The sequence below is a fragment of the Octopus sinensis genome, linkage group LG2, assembly GCF_006345805.1.
Source record: "Octopus sinensis linkage group LG2, ASM634580v1, whole genome shotgun sequence".
In the NCBI taxonomy this organism is placed as follows: Eukaryota; Metazoa; Mollusca; class Cephalopoda; order Octopoda; family Octopodidae; genus Octopus; species Octopus sinensis.
The window spans coordinates 74,445,577-74,465,484 of NC_042998.1; the positions used below are offsets into that span (position 1 = coordinate 74,445,577).

The window sequence follows — 19,908 nt, forward strand, 5'->3', positions numbered from 1 at the left end:
TTTATCTTCTGTTGTATGAATGCTTTTAAATTGATTTGAATGTATTTGATGTCAGTGTAATGATTACCTGGCATTTTAGGGTTTATTTGTCTCACCTCTTTTTATACAAACAACCTTTTTCCGATTTGTAGGTACTATAACTGGTACAACCTCCTCCAACTCACTAAGTGGCCTCACTGGAATGCAAAATCTAGGGAACAATTCCTTAACAAACCTCTCTAATTTGACCTCAAGTGTAACAAGCAACATGAATGGCATTGGCTCCAATACCAACCCAACAGGTATTGATGCTCTTAGCCAAGCATATTCGGGGATACAGCAATACGCAGGTTTGTCAGGTTTGCTCCCTCCAGGTAAAGGTTTGTTTCATGTTCTATTCTAGTTTTTCCAGGTGTGACTCTGTTTGTGTGTAGTCATGTGAGGCTTTGGTATGGTCATCAAACTTTCAGTTCACATTAACCTAACCCCACATTCTTTAAAGACCTTCATCCAGTGCATAATAGAGAATTTCTACTCCTCTTTGTCACACATTATTATGTTCTTCTTTTGGTGGTGCCCAGAGGTCATATTGTCCACCAATACCTGTCTTCACCTTTTTTAATAGCTGTAATCTCACTACCACCAAGTCATGTTACAATGTTTCCCCAAACACTCTCTGTTTTGTATTACTGTCATTGTTTTGGTTCACAAACATGTAATTGTCAGATAGCTTAAAGTAGACACTTTATTGTAACCTGTGTTGCCTAATCACCATTTTTTAGTCTGTTGTCTTGGAATTTATAATTGTAATTTCAGTAAAGGTAGTTTGGTTGAGTTTTGCCATAAAGTTCTTTGTAGCATATGATTCAAGTATATGTGTGTCCGTGTCCTTGTGTCTGCCCCAACACAATTCCATAATGTGTGTACGTACATATGTATACTCAAATATTCTTTATCATTTTATATCTTTTTCCCATGCCTGCATGGTTTAGATGGATCTTTGTGAGTTTCAACTTCCAGAGATCAGTTTTTTTTTTTTTTTTTTTTTTTTTTTTTGGGTCTTCTTCTGTGGGTTCCTTCCATTCTGATTGCTGATACAACTGTCACTCCAGTATGCATCACATGTCAGTACCAGTACAATCTTTTCTCTTGCATGCTACATCTGATTCTTCTTGTATCGAGTTTTTCTCTCAGTTCATTTGTTCTGTCATTCATGCACATTGAAATCGAACATTCAACTAAGCATGCTTATCTCATATTATTCATATGTCCTTTACCTATGTTTTGCTATTACTATCATACAGCATTCTTATTCATATACAAGCAATATATAAAACCTGCCCTTCACTCAAGAGAATTTTTTTGTTCCTAGCAGAGCTATTAGCATCATAAACTTCACCCTACTTCTTTCTTATTGGTATTATACTTTCAGCATACCCGCTTCCACTGCTTATTAAGGTTACTGAGGTAGCAGAAACTATCAACTCCTTCTAGAAGGAACTTTTGATATTTTGAATACATTTTATGGGTGCTCTTCCAGCTAATTACTTCATTCTGAGTTTTGTTTTTCTTTTACTGTTTATGATCTCTCTGCATCACTTGTGCATTCATAATTTACACCTGGTACATGCTTCTACATATTGAACAAGGCCACTCCCCTTAAGGCAACAAAGTTGAGTCATCTTCGCTAACTAGGTTTTCTTTGAAGCTTCTTAATTCTAACCAAGCTTTTCTTCATTGTTTTGAATTTCTTTTCTGATTCTTCAAGAGAGTGAGATATGCGAACTAGGTCTTTGGCACACAGGAACCTCATGGATAACTGCTTTTAAGCTCTTTGAGAACTCTAAAAGTAGGGTCGGAGAACTGAGCCATTATAGACACTTGTTGCACCCTAGAGTCTCTACTGAACTGATTGCTAACCCTCAGCTTGCTGTTGCCAACTCTTAACATAGATTACATGACACTTGCAAACTCTTCACTTACTCCTATTTTAAATAGTGTGATACTTAAACTTACTTTTTATTTAGGTATAGTGGCTTACTATAAAAATTTCTCACCAGGAAGCTTATTCTTTTCCGATGTAGGTTTATAACTGCTGCTGTCATATCTTGGTCCATTAGTCTGATTCCTTTAGTTGCATCTTTTTGCCTTTGTAGCAGTTGGTGATACTGCTATTTGATTGACTATCCTAAATTGTCCTTTTGACTTTACAGTTGATCTCAGTACAGTAATTTAGAAAACGGTCTTTAACTAGTTACTTTTAATGTAGTACAAATAAGGGGAACCATTGAATTATAACATTGAATGTACTAAATTTTGTTTTGTGCAAATTGATCTCATAAATTTTTAATTTTGATTTGTAATATTTTTGATTAATTGAAAATGAATAGTTGGTTTTTCTTCTCATTGTATTTTGGTACCATTATCAGTACTGGATTGTAAAGATAACCTAGTGCTACTTAAAGTGGATTATTTTCTCTCATACTTGTGAGAAAACTTCATTTCGGTGTGAAATAGTTTGACTGGCTGAGTTGTTAGAAGGTTAAACAAAATGTCTTACTTTATTCTACTTTCTGACTTGAAAATCCCACCATGGTCAACTTTACCTTTTATCCTGCCAGGTTCAATAAAGTAAAATACCAGTTGAGTAGTGAGTGCCCATATAATTGACTACTCCCTGCTAAATGTGAGGCCTATGTAAGAAATCAATATTTCTATAAAACCAGCAACAGCAGGTGGAGGAAACAGAAGCCAGTGATTCTGGAAATGAAAAAGTATTTAATGGGAAACTCTAGCCAGCAGTGAATTAGTTTTAGTGATTTAATTCTCTATGAAAATCTATTGAAAGTCTGATTATGGCCTTATACTGATATTGATACATTTTCAGTGGGAAACTTTAGCTTGTTTTAAACATAACATTTCAGGAACTCCTGTCTTCTCATTCACTTGACCTTTCTAATTGTGAAGTTGTTTACACAGGCTGTGAATATAGCTCTTCTTTGCACAGACATTACAGTCTACTAGAAAGATAAACACTTCTAGCTTAGACTGTTAGAAAATAATCAGTTTTTCTCATTTTTGACATGCTCTATTTGTCGCTTTTGCTAAACATTTCCTATCTTGATATAAATATATTTTTCCTTCATGCTTGGTGGAGTGTTGCTTTACAGTAGATGCTTTAATCATTGCCAATTTTGAACTGAAAGTCTGACTGAATGTTTTATAGTATTTTAGTATTTCTTTAAATGTTAGTTTCTACAGTTATTTTTATCACTTGAAACAAACAATCTTACAGAATTTCAATTTTCTTTTAGAATTCATATTTCTATTCAGCACAGTAATTTCGGAAACCACTTTTTAAAAATAGCGTAATTGCTAAATAAATATTTCTATTGATGTAATAATGTTATTTTTATTATTATCATTATTATTATTATTATCATTATTATTATTATTATTATTATTATTATTATTATTATTATTATTATTATTATCATCATTATTATTATTATTATTATCATTATTATTATATGATTATCATCATCATCAGGGCAGTACTTTGGCAGAATCAGAGCATTGGATGAAATGCCTTGTGGTATTTTTTGAGCTCTTTGCATTCTGATTTCAAATACAACTGAGGCTAAAGTTGCCTTTCGTACTTCTAGGGTACTTGGATTGATGGTATTGATTTACTCTCTCTCCTTAAAATTATTGGCCTTGTGCCTAAATTTCATACACTTATTTTATTAACCAAAAAAAAAAAAAAAAATGCCTGTGAATAATCACTGAAAGTGCACTTAAACTTTTAAGAGCTCTGTATCATAGTTTTCTTGTTTCACCATAGCCAAATGGGTTTTTTTTTTTGACAGAGAATGATCACCTTTTGAAAAAGTAGAAAATGGTCATGAAAAAATTACTATTAAAAATCACATTTTTTTTGTCCCACAAATTTGTTTTGATTTTGTAAATATTTTTTATTATCTTCATTAGATTCTATTGAAATATAAATTATATATATTTCAGTATAAACTTACTGTGATGGCTGCCCTTAAATGATGTAAAAAAGATTCAGTAGTGAGGGATCAATTCCCAGTGGTTGGGTATTTCTTCACTCCAGACTGAATGTTATCTATTCTCATTCAATTCTCCAAATACTCATCTTAAGAGTAGCTATTCTTTAAAAAGAAAAAGAAAAAAAAAAACCAAATACTTGGTCTTCTTATGAAGAGACTAAATCTTTGGTTTCTCACATAGCTTTTGTTATTGGCTTCACTGTGTTTGGATTTATGTGTTCTTATTCTCTCTATTCTGATTAATATTTCAATTGTTGACACTTGTTTCTTTTTCTCTTTAGCCTCCTTTCCAAATGCATTCAATAGCCAATCAGCTCAGCAGCTCCAACAGGCTGCAGCCAATTCTGCTGCTGGGAAACAAACCGAAGGTAAATACTCCCTTATAGAGAGCAATCTCTTTTTTTTTTTATATCATATTAAATGTATTTTTAACTTGTGAAACACCAAGATTTACCTTTTTATATGACTTTATAACATTCTATTTGCTTTAAGCCAATAGAAATTCAGATTGCCATTATTCAAATGTTTACTGTCCACAACACTCAGCAGATTACTGTCTGTTGTATATTCTTATTATTGTTGTTTTTTTTTCTTTTGTTAATTTTTGCTTCCAATGATTTATATTTTAATGTTGATAAATGCATCAAGAAGTAAACACAAAATACATCTAGACATTTGAATAAACTGGTGAAATGTTGCATGAAGTATAAGATTAATATCATAGGGGAATTATTATAATACAGAGTTCAAATCCTGTCTTAAGGCAAGGCATTGGTTAGTTTGAGTGGGTGTGTAATTGTAAGACATTGGCTCTAACAATACATGACACAGCTATTTAACTCCCTTCAACTGTAAATAAATATATAATGCTATATATTTAAATTAAATCACATCTCAAATAGTGGAGAAAAAATTATTAAACTACTTAAATGCTATTTTTCTTCTAGTTCGTAATTTATGCGGAATAAGCTGTTTGTTATCTTGATGGTTGTTAAATGTCCAAGTCTATATTGGCAGTTTGTTTTGAGATTCATTGTTCTATTCCTTTCATATTTGACTACTTCCATTTAGTATTATTGAGATAACGGTGTTGATTCACAAATGGTCCCATTCAAAGTACAACTGCTTGTTTGTATGTGATTCTTGCCTGTTATTGCAGGTCCAGACGGCGCCAACTTATTTATATATCATTTACCACAAGAGTTCAGTGATCAAGACCTCATGCAGACTTTTATTCCATTTGGAAATGTTGTTTCAGCCAAAGTCTTCATTGATAAACAAACAAATCTTAGCAAGTGCTTTGGTATGTATTGAATAGGTGCCGTTTTCTTTTACTCTTCCTTATGACTACCATATTTTCTCAATGTTTTTATCAGAAACACTATCTTGTAAAAATATTAATTCATCTAACAGATTGATGAAAACATTTGAAAAACAAATTTTTAAAAAAAATGATGAAATCTTAATAAATTAATGTAAAAAATTGCACAAATCATATTCTGATGAAACTTAAGGAAAATTGAAGGAATCTGGCTACCTACATATCTATCTGTATATATATATATTTATGTATATATATATAGATATAGATATTCTATATATTGTTTGTGAAAAGTCTGTGCATTAAAAAAAATGACAAATTTTTAATTCCCTTATTTTAATTTTATTTGTTAGCCCTTTCTCTGAAATGATTTTGGACAAAATCATTTTCAATATGGTGTCTGTTATTCTCTTTTTATTGATCAGATATACTGGTGTCTCAGATTGTCAAATTGACAATTGAATCTTAGGTGTAGAGCATTTGATCCTACAATGGCTAAGTTCAGACATGTTTTATGTCCTCATTTTTCAGTTTTTATAAATTCTATTCAATGATGTTTTAAGTACCAGCTGTGTCGGTGTGTATTTTGACTCCGTTATCAGTTTACAAACTGGATCTTCGTTTCGTAGATATTCTACTCAGTGTCCCTTGCAAATTATTGCATTTTTTACCACTATATCTTTTTGTTTTGTCTGGGAAATTATCTTTGGATTTGAATATACAACAGATACATTTTTGTTGTCAAAGTGCATTGGACAGTTCTGAATTTTAAATGTTTGCATCATTAAATAGAATTGTTGCCTTTTACAAGTGGATATCGTTAATAATGCTATCATCGATGGTGATTCCATTATTAATAAAAGGGATCAAGAATCCTCAGGCAAATAATGTCTCATCCAATGTCTAGCTGCAATGCCTTTGACAGGATTTGAACTGAAAGTGGCAATGTTTTGTAAACATAATACATTGCCACCAGTGCTAGGTAAATTGTCATATCCATTAATGAAAATATGCATGTTTATGTAGGTCCAGTATGGAAGACTTGAGCAGAAGTATAATAACTAAATTACAACTCCCCCAAATAACAATCAGTCAGGCTACTTTGTTTATATGCAATGGTACACACGCATACACATACATGTGCCACTAGTCCACAGATACCATCTGTTTAGTCAATTTCCAAGATGATCTCCTTTGCATATCTATGGTAAAATGGTTATGAGACAATGTCTTTTATTTATTTAATTATTTATTTATTTATTTACATAGTGACAAAAAAAAAAAAAATAATAATGGAATAACTGCTTTAGTGGCTACACTCTTTACTTTGAGTGGATAGTTGAGACAATACTTGTCCATTTTTGAACAGGTTTTGTGAGTTTTGACAATCCTTTGTCAGCACAGGCAGCAATCCAAGCCATGAATGGATTTCAGATTGGCATGAAACGACTGAAAGTGCAGTTGAAGAGGCCAAAAAATGATAGCAAACCATACTAATGTAGAATATCCTTTTAAACCGGTGAGTAAGTCTTTTATATTCTTTTAATTTGTGATCTGTTATTAAGTATATATGTGTGTGTATGCATGCATACATACACATGTGTGAAGTACATTCAGAATATAAATGTCCACAACATAGACAAATGGTCAGGCAAACAACCATCTGCTGCTACAAAATTCATTATTTTTAGATCAAATTCTGAAATTTACATACACTCCCCATATCTCTTTAACAAAACAACTTGTTAACTTACATGATTTTTTTTTCTTCTTTTGAGGGTCAACATTTTGAAGGTTATTTTGTCTTTTTTTTTTGTTTTTGTCATCTTCGACATTCTTTGTTCATATTTGATGTAAACTTTGTGGGATGGTAGTGAAGAAAAATTGTTTTGAATTTTGAAATCCAGAAAACAGCTTGCTTTTGGCAGTCATTTTAAGTTTATTAAACATTTTCTAACACTTTCAGTAGTTCATTATACTTGTTTCAGTTTCATTATATTTGTTCCTAGAAGTTGAATTGGAAATTTCGGAAGCTGATTAGCTTTAAGTGGATTCCTCATTTAAGATTTTCATCCAGTGTAGATATAGTTTAGTTCTGATAACTGTGAATTAGCTGTTTAAAGCTATATTCAGATTAGCTATAAGTATATATTTTAACAAATCCCTTCTTTATACAGTTTAATGTATTTTTGGACATATCAGTTTTGGCTCATCTGATGTAAATTTAAAGATGATTTCTTTAGCTAAGTTCTCTTGGCTCAAAGAATTAAGTATACTGGCTAGTATCTCTTAGATTTCTTTCATAATTGAGATGATGGTGATGTAAACCATTTTACTATCTTCTACAGAAATAGGTTAGTTGCAGCAAAATGTAGGCCAAGACACACTAATACAAAATTATAAATCTATTTATTCAAATTGTGCAATTTTGGTGATTGGGTTTGGTGAAGTCATTCTTCATTAAGTTTTTTTATATGACCAAAGCACATTTGATTTTTTTTTTCTTCTTATGGTTATTGTACTGTTAATTTCAAACTTCGATATTCTCACAATTTGTTAATTTACAATTATTTTATTCTTCTTCCATAGTGACATAACTACTTTTAATATTTATTTTATTGTTAAAGCCAAATATGTCTGTCATTGAATTAAGAAAACTTATTTATGGTCTGTTGCTGAATTCTCTTATCTCTCTCAACCCCCACCCCATTTCCTTTGAAACTTGTCTCTCAATTCAGTTAATGTTCCACTCGGTATAGAACACTCAATAACTTTTCCTACTGCTCTTATATTTGTTCGCAGTATCTAGCTTTATTTTAACCTTAAAACAGGAGTCCGTATGTAAGACATCTGTTGAGTTCAGTTTAATACAATCTTAGTTTTCTAAATATGGATGCATTTTATGCATAAATAACATCCAGCTATATTGATAATTATCTATACCTTACAATGACCTTATCTTGGCATTCCAGAAAGCTTTCATGTCTTTACACACCCTCTGTATGCTTTTTCTGCCATTTCGATTCATGATAAATCTGTTCGGATAATAATAATTCATATTTGTATATATTTCTGGTAATATTTTCAAGCTAGGTACATCAATCACTTTGAAAATGTCCAAGTTTTCTAGATGTTAAACAATCATGGTGATAAAGAGCTACTAATGGGATTAAGCATTATTCTAGATTTTCTTCCAACTCATTATAGTAAATTTCCCTTTATTAGAGGAGTAATTTGGTTAATCCTTCCCTCATGAGATTTAGTACAACAAACTTTATTTTAAAGCAAAATGTTTTTTATTGGTAGGAAACCTACAATATTGTCGCATCTCAACATAACACTTAATGCACTCTATCATATTATAAATTTAGTCCTGGGCAACTAATTCAAATAGTAAAACAGTAATGTGATAATAAAGTTTAAAATATTTGAAATGTTGCAAATACATTAATACAGAGGTATGTGCTTTCCTTTTGAAAGTCTGTTGTGTGCAATACAATAACAACTGCAAGATCCTCAAGCTGACTTGTCAACAGCTTAAATGTTTTTTTTTTTTTGTGTCACTAATTGTTTTAATTATATCTATAGCTTATCACAGCAATGGCTTCGAAATATATTTAGTGTTTTTACAGAATGTTGGTCATTTTCAGTGTTTTGTAATGAAAACTTATGTATCACTATTGTGCTATTTCATCCTACATCACATTGATAGAATTCAAAATTAACTGACAAAAATAAAATGTTGAATAGGAATGTTGAAGCGTATTTATAAATCAAATTATAGTTTCAGATTTACACCTTGTATTTTATGCTAATTCTCAAAATTATTTTCTTTAATTCTAAACCCATTCCATTAATTTACTTTGCTGCTTCAAAATAATAATATTTTAGAGGTTTTTCCTCCTCCCAGACAGCAAAATTAGTATGTTTGTTTTAAATATAAAACATTTTTCATAATTTATACAATACTGAACAATAAAAATGTTTATTATTGAAGGGTTTTTAATTTTCAACCATAGTGTTAATATTCTTTTGTACTCTAGGCACAAGGCCTGAAATTTTTTTGGGGAGGGGGCCAGTCAATTACATTGACCCCAGTATGCAACTGGTATTTAATTTATCAACCCCCTCCTCCCTGAAAGGATGAAAGACAAAGTCAACCTCAACCATAGTTTTAATATTATGGAAGAAATAATGTTGTTTCAAAGTGTTTAAGCAAATGTTGTGTGCTTGAAATGTTTCAGCAATAGTTTGATACTGTGTAACATTAGTCAGTTGGCTAACAAGACTTTAATCATTGAAGTAGTTGCAGTGATGTTAACTGCTGCATGAGATGTAATTTAAAGAGGCAGTAAAAACTATTTAGATATTCCAGGATGTGTGGGCTTAGAGACTGTTGAAAGAGAAGTATTGACAAATTACATACAATTCTATCGTTGCTGGTGAAAATGCTTTTAAACAAGATTTCAGTCTAGCTTGTTGCAGTGTTTGTTGAATAGTTAAGCATGAATAAAAAGAATTTACAGATTGAAGGCTTTACTTGTCTAATTCTCAGCTCACTCAAAGAAGGAATTGCAAATGTTTTGACGATCAGATGACTAGTTTATTCCATTGCATTGTTACATGGTTAAACATAGTCAAAACTCTGTCAGTAACGGCATTATTGTAAAACGGCAGTTATGCATAGAGGTTTGTTGGATATGGGAATTAAAATTGAGGACAGTAAAAAGTATAGATTAGTTTTTGGTAACTTGTATAGAAAGTATAATATCACTGTGGTGCAGCGGTTTACATAAGTAGTGTCGATAATACTATTAGTACTTAAGAAGCTTGTTATATAATGGTTCAAGCACTTGTGCTATTGTTTTGGTTGATTTTTCTCCTTGTAACTTACATGTAAGATACAAGTGATAATGCAGTGCAGTGTGTGCATTGCTATCATGCACATGTTAGTTAAGGACATCTGTATGTGATGTGTACAGTGAGGGTGTCCTGTGCTAGTCATAACAGAAGTTAGACACTCAATTAGGAAATGTGAGTTAATGGACTACACTCCTATTAGAACTTAAGAACAAAGATTGCTTATGTTTGTTCTTCTCTCTGACAAATGTAATGTATTGGTTGATTGCATGTTAGTAAAAACTCAGATGGACCCTTCCATTTGAATGTGTGGCCTTGCTTCAAAAGTAAGCATTTATTTACCTTCTAATGGCTGTTTATGTCATGATTACCACACTTGTATTCTCTGAAAAGATTTCAGGCTTTATGCCTGCAGAAGAAACTATTTTTATTATTATTCAGCTGTATTTTTATTACATATCTCCCTAACACAATTGAGCACAGCTCTGGGCACAAGCATTGTTTTGTTTTGCTTTGTATTTTCTATCGTATTGAAAGTACTCTATGTATTGTGTATGCAGTGTCCAGCAGTGCTATATTCTTTGTTGTGTGTGTGTGTGTGTGTGTATGTATGACAGTCCTGTGCTTTTGATTAATATGTTTGTTTACATATTTTTACTGCTTTCTAAGGCCTCCATTAAAGGGATTATTATTTATGTACTGTAATTGAAATGGCAGAATGTAAGATGAAAGTGACCTGCTGTAGCATTAAGTGTTCTAGTAGAGTGCAAGGCTATTATTTATTGACTTGTCTGACAGAGTTCGAGATTATGTGATCTGTTGTAGTATTGAGTTGTTTGCTGTCAAAGTATAAGACTAAATGATCCTTTGTGGTATTAGTTCTCTGCTAGAGTACTGTAGCATTTAGTTGTTTCCTCAGGAATAGCTTTACCTTTCATCTTTGATGTTGCTGTTACATCACACACTGGGATTTGATTGAATTTGCTACTCCACTCCATCAATTATCTTGTGAAATTATTGTTAGTATAACAATGGATATTAAGCATTTTTGCAGTTATAGTTGTCACTGTTAACCAGCTACTGGCCAGACAGCTTGGAGTAACAACAACACTTTTTTGTGCAGAATGCAATGGTTGATGCCAGTGTTTTGGATTTCTTACTGTAATAGAAAATGTGTTGACCTCACAGCCATTCTGATAATGATAAGCTGTAATCTCATATAGATTAAACAGTTTTAAGAAAAAAATTTTAGCAGCTAATCAAAATAAGTTTTTCAAAAATGTTCCATGATTTCCAGATTTTCAACTGGCAGCATTTGTTTTTCTTCAAGTCTGCATTTCAAAAGCAACTTTTTAGTGTGTATTGTCTGGCTCTAACAAACCAACAGAATATTATATATATTTATATATATATATATATATATATATAGATGTTATTTTTTAAGAACTGCCACACCAATGGGTTGGGCTTCCTTCCCTTTCACTCAGCATCCTTCATTAGGAAATCTGATAATTTGATACTAATAAAACAAGCACAGCATATTTTGGTGCAGAAAAATATATTATGTGCAATTGTGAGTGTGTGTGTGTGTGTGTGTGTGTGAATAAGTGTGCTAGCAGTCAACTCTTCCAGCAACTTTCTTTGTAAAATAATATTGCTAAACTTCATCTTTCCTTTAGAGCTAGAAATAATTTGGTCATATTGGAATGATTCCCTCTGGTGTATGACACATCCAGCTCCTAAGCCACTGAAAGGATCCTGTGTGTTTATTTGAAAGCTATGCAGTCAAATCTGGCTTAAATCACAATTTTATTTTAAAAAGGAAATTAACATCGATCTGTTTGCAAGCAAAAATGATGAACTCATAATCGCTGGATTATCTTTAATTATAGGTCTAGTGGTTCAGGACTCACCTAAGGCTATACAAAAATTTCTATTTTAATGAATGCTTAATCAGGAGGATAGGCAGTACCTCTGATCCTTTTTTGGGCTGCCAAGACTCATGCAAGAGAAACAAGAAGTATCTTAAAATCAGGTACCTGAATGCTTGCAACAAAGGGACCTCTGTTAAAGGAGATATTCAATAGCCAGGTGGTGGGGTTAACCTACATAATACTAACCTGCTACTTTAAAATGAAAATAAAATCTCCATGATTACATCGTTATGTCTTGTATGAATCACATCAGCCATATTTTCTTTCACCTTCTCCGTTTCTGTAATTCATTCACATATATTACTCATACTCTGCATGTTATGGTTTCCAACTTAATTAATGTATAAACTGTTGATGCAGTTAGAGAAAGGAGCGCCAGCCTAGATGAGAGGTTAAAAAAACTTTAGGCTTTTTATTTCTGAATTAATTAGTTATCGCATTTCTCTCATAAAAAAGATTTGTCCCTGATTAAAAAAATACATTTTTCATTTATAAGATAGCAATATGTTGAGCTGTTGATATATTTATTTTGTATGGTGAAGTGACTTAAGTGGTTGTGGAAGTAAAGAAAGTAACCTTCTCTCTGTACCTGTGTTTGTAAATGTTTCACTTTTTGAATTGTCAATCTCCTGTTCTCTGTACGTAAGTGTGTGCATACACACTCACACAGGTACATCCATCATGACAGCTGAATGGCACTCAAAACACCACCTCCTTTTGAAATCTTTTTATACTATTTATCAGTTCACTACACAATCTGTATACTATTAACATTATTACTTTTCACACTCCCTTGCTACTGTTAAAGGTGGGAAAGCAGCCATCAAATGCAAGCAGAGCAAAGTTTTTCATTTTTCCAGACCAGTTACATCATCATCATCACTATCAGTTTATGTAACAACCACTGATCCTCCTTCTTTCAGATATTTTTTTTTTCGTTATTGTTTCCATCCTGTATGATGCCATGGAAATCATACCATGACATCTTCACACTGTAATATATTTACAAACTGCTAAATAATAGCTAAATAAAAATATATTTCTACATTTTTACCGTTTGGGTTATTCCTATATATAAAGTTTTTGAGACTGTGACCATATTAAATGCTATATGTTTAGGAGACTGTCTCTTGTAGACCTGATGGCTATTTTATGTCTGAATCAAACAAAACATGAACAGAATGAAAGGTAAAATGTGAATGAGTCTCTGTTTTATCTGGAATCTGTCTGTTTGTCTTACTTTTCCCTCTTGTATAAATTGTTTTATATGGCTTGTCTGACCTGACAGTCACTCATATAGCTACATCACACTTCTTGTAAAATACAATTTCTACTTTAGATTAAATTAGGAAAACAAATCGATAATTAACGCATTTGCTCTTGGATTTTTTGACACACACACACACATGCACGCACGCACGGACACATACATTATTAGTTTTATTGAATTCATGTTTTTCGAAAGTGGGCAAGAAAAAGTTAAGAAAATTTTTCAGAATCTATTTGCTTGGGTCTATTTCTGAGCATTAAAAAGTAAAAAAAAATGATATTTAGATTACATATACACATAGTGTTTACTTGTATGTATCGTAAAACCATATGTATGTATGTATGTATGTATACGCACACACATGTGTGTGTGTGAAAGTGTGTGTTTATGCACACACATGTATAGTGAAATAGTCAAGGATATTTACATCATATTTCTGTAGCAGACAATGTTTGACTGGCTCTGTGTATTGTTCTATTTAATGTTAATGTCTTTTCATAAACTTTTGAACTTGTCCCTATTTTGTTGTTATTGTTGTTGTTATTGTTGTTGTTCTACTCTGTAGTCTCTCTCTATGTATATATATATATATATGTATTCTGTTGGATAACAACTCATCCATAATTGTTCTTTGTTTTGCCGCACTTGTTCACGTTGATGTTTTCTTGTTGTTAATGTTGTTGTAATGCTTTCCATTTTGATTTCTTCAGCAGCCACTCCGCCCTGCCTCTCCCTCCTCAAACCTATTTTTACATGTTGTATTTTCTGTACCAATTTGTCATCTATGTTATTGATGTTGTTGTTGTTGTTGTTTGCCTGCACAATACCCTTTGATTGACTCCCCCCACCCCTCATTCCCAACCCAGTTCTTCTGCTTTAACCACTAGCAACTTCCCAACCTTTGGTATTCCAAATCCGTTACTTCTTCCTGCTGGCCATTTATTTATTTATTTATTTATCTATTTATTTATTTTTCTCACTTGATAGTGCATTAGTGTAACATTGACTGAGTGTTTTGCATGTCTTTGCTTCTTCACACTCTGCTGCTCTTCCTCCTCCTCTTCTTCCTAACATCTCTAAATGCATTGTAGTTGTCCTTCTCTTTCTTTCCTCTTGCTTGCATTAGGAAAAACCCGTATTGCTACCTAACTTTATATTTTCCCGATTCTGCCAAAGAATTTGTCTTATTAAGTCTCTGGTTATGCTGCCTTAATGACAGACATTCCAGCAGCTTTTTTAAAACAAAATACCGAGACTATTTGCATATGACTTGAAACTGTAAATATATGATTACTTACTCTTAAAGCATCTCTTGTGTGTGTTTGTTCTATATATTTATATATAATTTATACATATATATATATATATATATATATATATATATCTTCCCAGCCACTCCCTAAGTACTTGGCAACACACATACACACATGCACAGTATGTGATTATGTGCAATATAATGCCTGCATGCACATGCACAGTATGTGATTATGTGCAATATAGAGCACCATATAGGAGAGCAGCTGAAATGATGGTGACAACTGCATGTATATAGTTGAAATATCTGAAGTTGTCCTCTAGAGTTCCTCTTTCACTAAGCAATTTATTTTGCAAAAGGTACTCAGTGTCCTCCTTTCCTCTCTAGGTAATGCATCTTTATTTTCCTTACACCATGATCTTCCCACAAAATCTAGCCCCTATTTTTAGGTGATGGATGTGTATTGATTTCAGTCCATATTTTTTTCCTTTTATTTCTATTGTGTGCAGGTAACGATTTACTTGTGCTCTGCTCGTTGTTAGCTTGTTAGTTCCTGCACCACTTGCATGCTTGTACTAATATAAAGGTAACAGTGATTAACTATATATATATATATAATATATATACATACATATATACACACACACACACACACACACACACACACACACACACTACTCGACATCCACTTTGCTGATTTGCTGCATTTCGATGTTAACTCTGCTTCTTGCCATTTATAATGGCAGCAGACTACCACTTACACTACTATTACTACTGCTATCACCATTTATCACTGTTAGCTTTATATGTTCGAACATTAACTATTTTATGGCTTATTTACTGAACGAGGGACTTTAAATCTTGCTTGGATTACATCCTTGGTTTACATATTTTTCTTCCGTTGTCAAGTGGGTTGGGTCAGCAACAACAACAACAATATGGTTGACTTTTGGTAATCTTCACTCCATCTATTCTATTTCTTAGATTACAGCACTTTACCAACTTATGTTGCTTGCCTTTAGCAAATGCAGAACACTCAGAATTTTTTTTCAGTTTTATCCCATTAACTTGTATAATTTGTATATATTTTTATTTCTTTTTATTTAAAATAGCAGAAACTTTATTCACATTGCATTATAGAGTGACTTTCCCCATTTCTCATTTCTTAACATTTATAGCAAAAATATTCTTTGCATTATATCAATAACTGCACCTAGCTGTCATATCTGAACAGATAGCGCTTACACACACGCCTGATGTCCCAGGCTAAATGTGCTATCACTGGAAATTCTAGTTATCGCTTTGACATTGGACAATGTTATATTAAGCAAATGTTTGCATTTAGCTGTCTACTCTATATCTATAGCATGTGAATTTTGTTTCTGCTCTGCCTTATATGATAATAGGATTAGCAAACTGGATGAGGGATGTCCCTGGATGGATTTTTGAGATTTAAGAAAAGTCATCTTCAACATACATGTGCAGTTAGTTTTTGTTGTGGATTTTAATATCAATTATTGACTGTCATCTCAGTAATTTAAATTAAATCTTAATATTCTTGCTAGAACTATATCCATTAAGATAATTTTCAGTTTAATGTAAAAACTGCCATTTTATGGCTATAAAATTTCAATCACCACCTGGAATAGGTAGATGGTCAATGTGTTAATTGTAGGATTAGCTCTAAATGTCTTAATATTTTCATACGGTAACACCACTCATCCAGTAGAAGCAGTTTTACACATAGATACATACATATGTATATATTTCTTTATATATTTATGTGTGTATATTTTTTTTAGTTTTTTTCTTTCTTATTTAAAAAAAAAAAAAGAAAATTAGGCTTGAGATAAATATAAATATGCCAAGGCGCCAGATTGCCTTTTTCGAGCACTAGCAATACCATTTAATTTGACCCTTTGCTTCTCTTCTCTGTAGATCGCACGTGGCGTGACGTCCTTCCCATGTTCACGTGACGTCCTTCGTTGTCTCCTCTGCCTGTCACGTTTGATGTCCTAAGTGTCAGCGGCATCTCAAGTTCTTCGCTGAGTTTTAAAAAAAAGAATATATAAATGTGTGTTAATATCTATCTATATATATATATATCAGCACATTTACACACATGCATATGTACCGCATGTGTGTGTATGTGTTTGCTTGTATCTGTGGGTGTATATGTATATATATACACATATATGTGTGTTCTATGTGTATGTGAATATATATATCACAGATATTTCTAAGATTCTTTAAAAAAAAAATTGATAAAAATTATCAAAAAAAAAAAGAGAAACTTTCTACGTAGTTTGTGAATGGCGTGCCACTGGGGTAACGCCATCAGTGCATCGCTGATGGGTTTTGTCATCTGGACTGTACAGCCAATTGTCTGCTGCTGCTGCTGCTGAAGTGTTGCATTGTTATCAGTATGTTCGTGTGTGCTCCGTTTCTATTGACTTGGGTTTCTTGTTACATATGTTATTGGACTATGGAATTTTACTGATCACCAATCAAGATCAATTATAGAATATATACTTGAAAATATAAAAGGAAATAAAGCAAATAAAAGAAATACAACAAAAATGACCCACTCCCCCAAAATGTTGACCAAAAAAAAAAAATTTTACCAAGAGCATGTTACTATATGCCATGTACATATTCTAACAGTCATTGCCATACCCTCTCCTTTATAACAAAGAAAGAAGCAAGAGCAATTGAGCTTTGGTCTGGTATGAAATGAAACAGATTCTGAGACAGTATTGGTTATTATGTAAGGCTGAAAGAGGCTGTATTTTGTTGAGGAGGTTTGCATAATGTGTAAAGAAGAGGAACAAAACACCATGAAAACAAAAGACTAAAACACGAAAAATTTTGTTGGTTTGTCACTATGTGTGTGACTCTGTGTTTTATTATGAAAGAAAGGGAAAAAAAAAACTTATCTCCTCCTCCATGAAAAAAGAAAACAAAAAAGAAAATAAGTGTAATAAAGTCAAAATGAAATTATACATAACCCCTCCATACCCCAGTGGTGCATCTTCGTACAGTTTACACATTTGGCACCTTTAATCCAAAATCTTTCTAGTTTTGTTTGTGGTATTGAAGTAGTGTACAAAAGAAAAAAAAAAAGGAAAAAAAATGGTTTGATGTGTTTGTAGTTTGTTTTATGTTCTTATTTGATTCCCTTTAGTGCCGTGATAAATTGTTTGCAGTGTTTATTGGGAGACAGTTTTGTTCCACCTTATAGTTTGTTGAATTTGTGTGAAACCTTCAGCTAGTTGGACTTTGTGATTATTTTCATTGTACAGTAACTCACTTCTGAGGTCACTATTTCACATGTGGCAGATTATTGTGTACATCCTTGTTTGGAATTAAATGTTCTCTTAACTCTCCTGACATGATACTGGAGTAATGTGGTGACTCCTACCATCATTCCCTTACCTCTCTTCACTCCCACTCTCTTCTCTCATACATACATACATATATATATATATATATTATATATACATACACACACACATACACACCCAGTTTTCAGAGATGTGGTTGAACTGCAGTCTGTACCAGCAGTTGTGATTCTGTCTTCACAATTTAACAAAACAATTTTCATTCCGGTTTTTGGAAAAGAGAATAGTTTACCATCAAGCCCATAGCATGTAGTTTATCCAGCTATTGGTGTCAATACTAGAAACAGATAGTTCCACAGCTTTAAATTAGTGACTTCATATTTTGAACTGGTCTTCTCACTAAATAAGGATGTACACACACATCTGTCGGTCACACTTTGGCTAGCTTGATAAAGGTCATGTGACATTATGTTACATTTGAAAGTTATTAAAAAATGAAGTTAAAACCATTTCTATGATGTTTATGTTGAAAAAGTTTGTTGCAAAATTTCAGAAATTACTTTAGATGGCAATATTAACCTGTTTAGGAGCTCTATATCTACTGAGTGTGAGTAGTCTAAAGAAATTTACTGGCTCCTCCTTGTGTGGGCACTACCTGGCTGCACCTCTAATTTTAATACTGTTCAGTGGTTAATGTTGCATTGCTAGGAATAGGCAACACATTAAGAGTGATATTTTTGTTAAATTTATTTTAATATTAGCTAGTATAACAACCTGTTCTCCTATGCTCTTCCTCCTCCTCCTTTTCCCCCTTCCACTGCCCCTCTCTGTCCTTTCCCCTCCTGTTGGCAGAGTAGCTAACCCATATTTTTGTGGCCAGTAAATTGAGAGGGCAAACTCTGGTCTTCATTAAAGATGCTTTCATTCTAGTTTTTACAGCCAGATCTTGGAATATTTTTTTAGAATAAAGTAACATGACATTAAGAATGAGGGTTTTCACTTCTCCTTCATGACAGCTGTTTGAAAAATACTAGGAAACTGTGACACCCTCTCCCAACTAAGATTTATTTCAATTTTCTCAATCTTTAACTGTTAAACTTCTATCATGTGGCAGCCACCACCTAAGTGTTAACTATACTAATGATGTCTTGTAGGTTACTGGTTTAAGGCTCATCATACATAAATATTCCTGTTCAATGCTGTTAGCTTATAGCCAAAGAATTTCCCTCCCCTCCCTTATCATTGCACATTAATAGTTCACCAACCCATGGAATGAATGATGCTGAATTTGTTTTGATATGTATACTTCTGGTAAGCATATAACCATGGATGTTTTTATTATTATTACCATTATTATTATTATTACCATTATTATTATCATTATTATTATTACTACTACTACCACCACTACCATTATTATTTGTATGTTGAAACAAATAAATTAGTTCTCCAGACATTTTATCTTGCGTTATCAATAATTAGTATACATATCTATATAGTATAGTAATGACTTTATTACCTACTGTACAATGGCAACTCTACCTCCACTATTGTGCTTTATTTAAATAACCCAGGATGTTTCGATATTGAACCAAGTCTGTCAATGACTGGACTTGCACAAAAAAAAGTTTAAAAAAAAGAGATTAAAAATAAAACAACTGAACATCCAGTTACCTTGCAGCATTTCTGGAATTGTCACCAAAGTTTTGATATTTCTGCCTGCAGTGACATCAACCTAAAGTAAAGTATAGGGGTTAAAATGCTGGCAGTCTCTGGGGCTTGTGGTAATCTTTGTACCGTATGTATGTGTGTGTGTGTATATGGGAGAGAAGTAGGAGAGAACTTGGGACCTCTTGATAATAGGCAAGTGGTTTA

The 19,908-nt window shown here is 32.5% G+C and overlaps 1 protein-coding gene across 24 annotated transcripts in view; it reads left to right on the forward strand.

The window, feature by feature from the left end:
* LOC115222778 (CUGBP Elav-like family member 1-A) overlaps positions 1–19,908 on the forward strand; it is a 166,351-nt gene that overhangs the window by 135,823 nt on the left and 10,620 nt on the right. For 7 of the 24 annotated variants that reach the window (XM_029793191.2, XM_029793204.2, XM_029793121.2 and 4 more), the window contains 5 exons: positions 132–359; positions 4,334–4,420; positions 5,209–5,355; positions 6,743–6,892; positions 16,631–16,787. In XM_029793191.2, coding sequence (XP_029649051.1) covers positions 132–359; positions 4,334–4,420; positions 5,209–5,355; positions 6,743–6,870 — 590 coding nt within the window. In that variant the 3' untranslated portion in view covers positions 6,871–6,892; positions 16,631–16,787. Of the gene's footprint in view, positions 1–131; positions 360–4,333; positions 4,421–5,208; positions 5,356–6,742; positions 6,893–12,975; positions 13,215–16,630; positions 16,788–19,908 lie in introns of those variants that run through there. The other 17 variants (XM_029793165.2, XM_029793145.2, XM_029793090.2 and 14 more) reach the window with 15 other exon arrangements.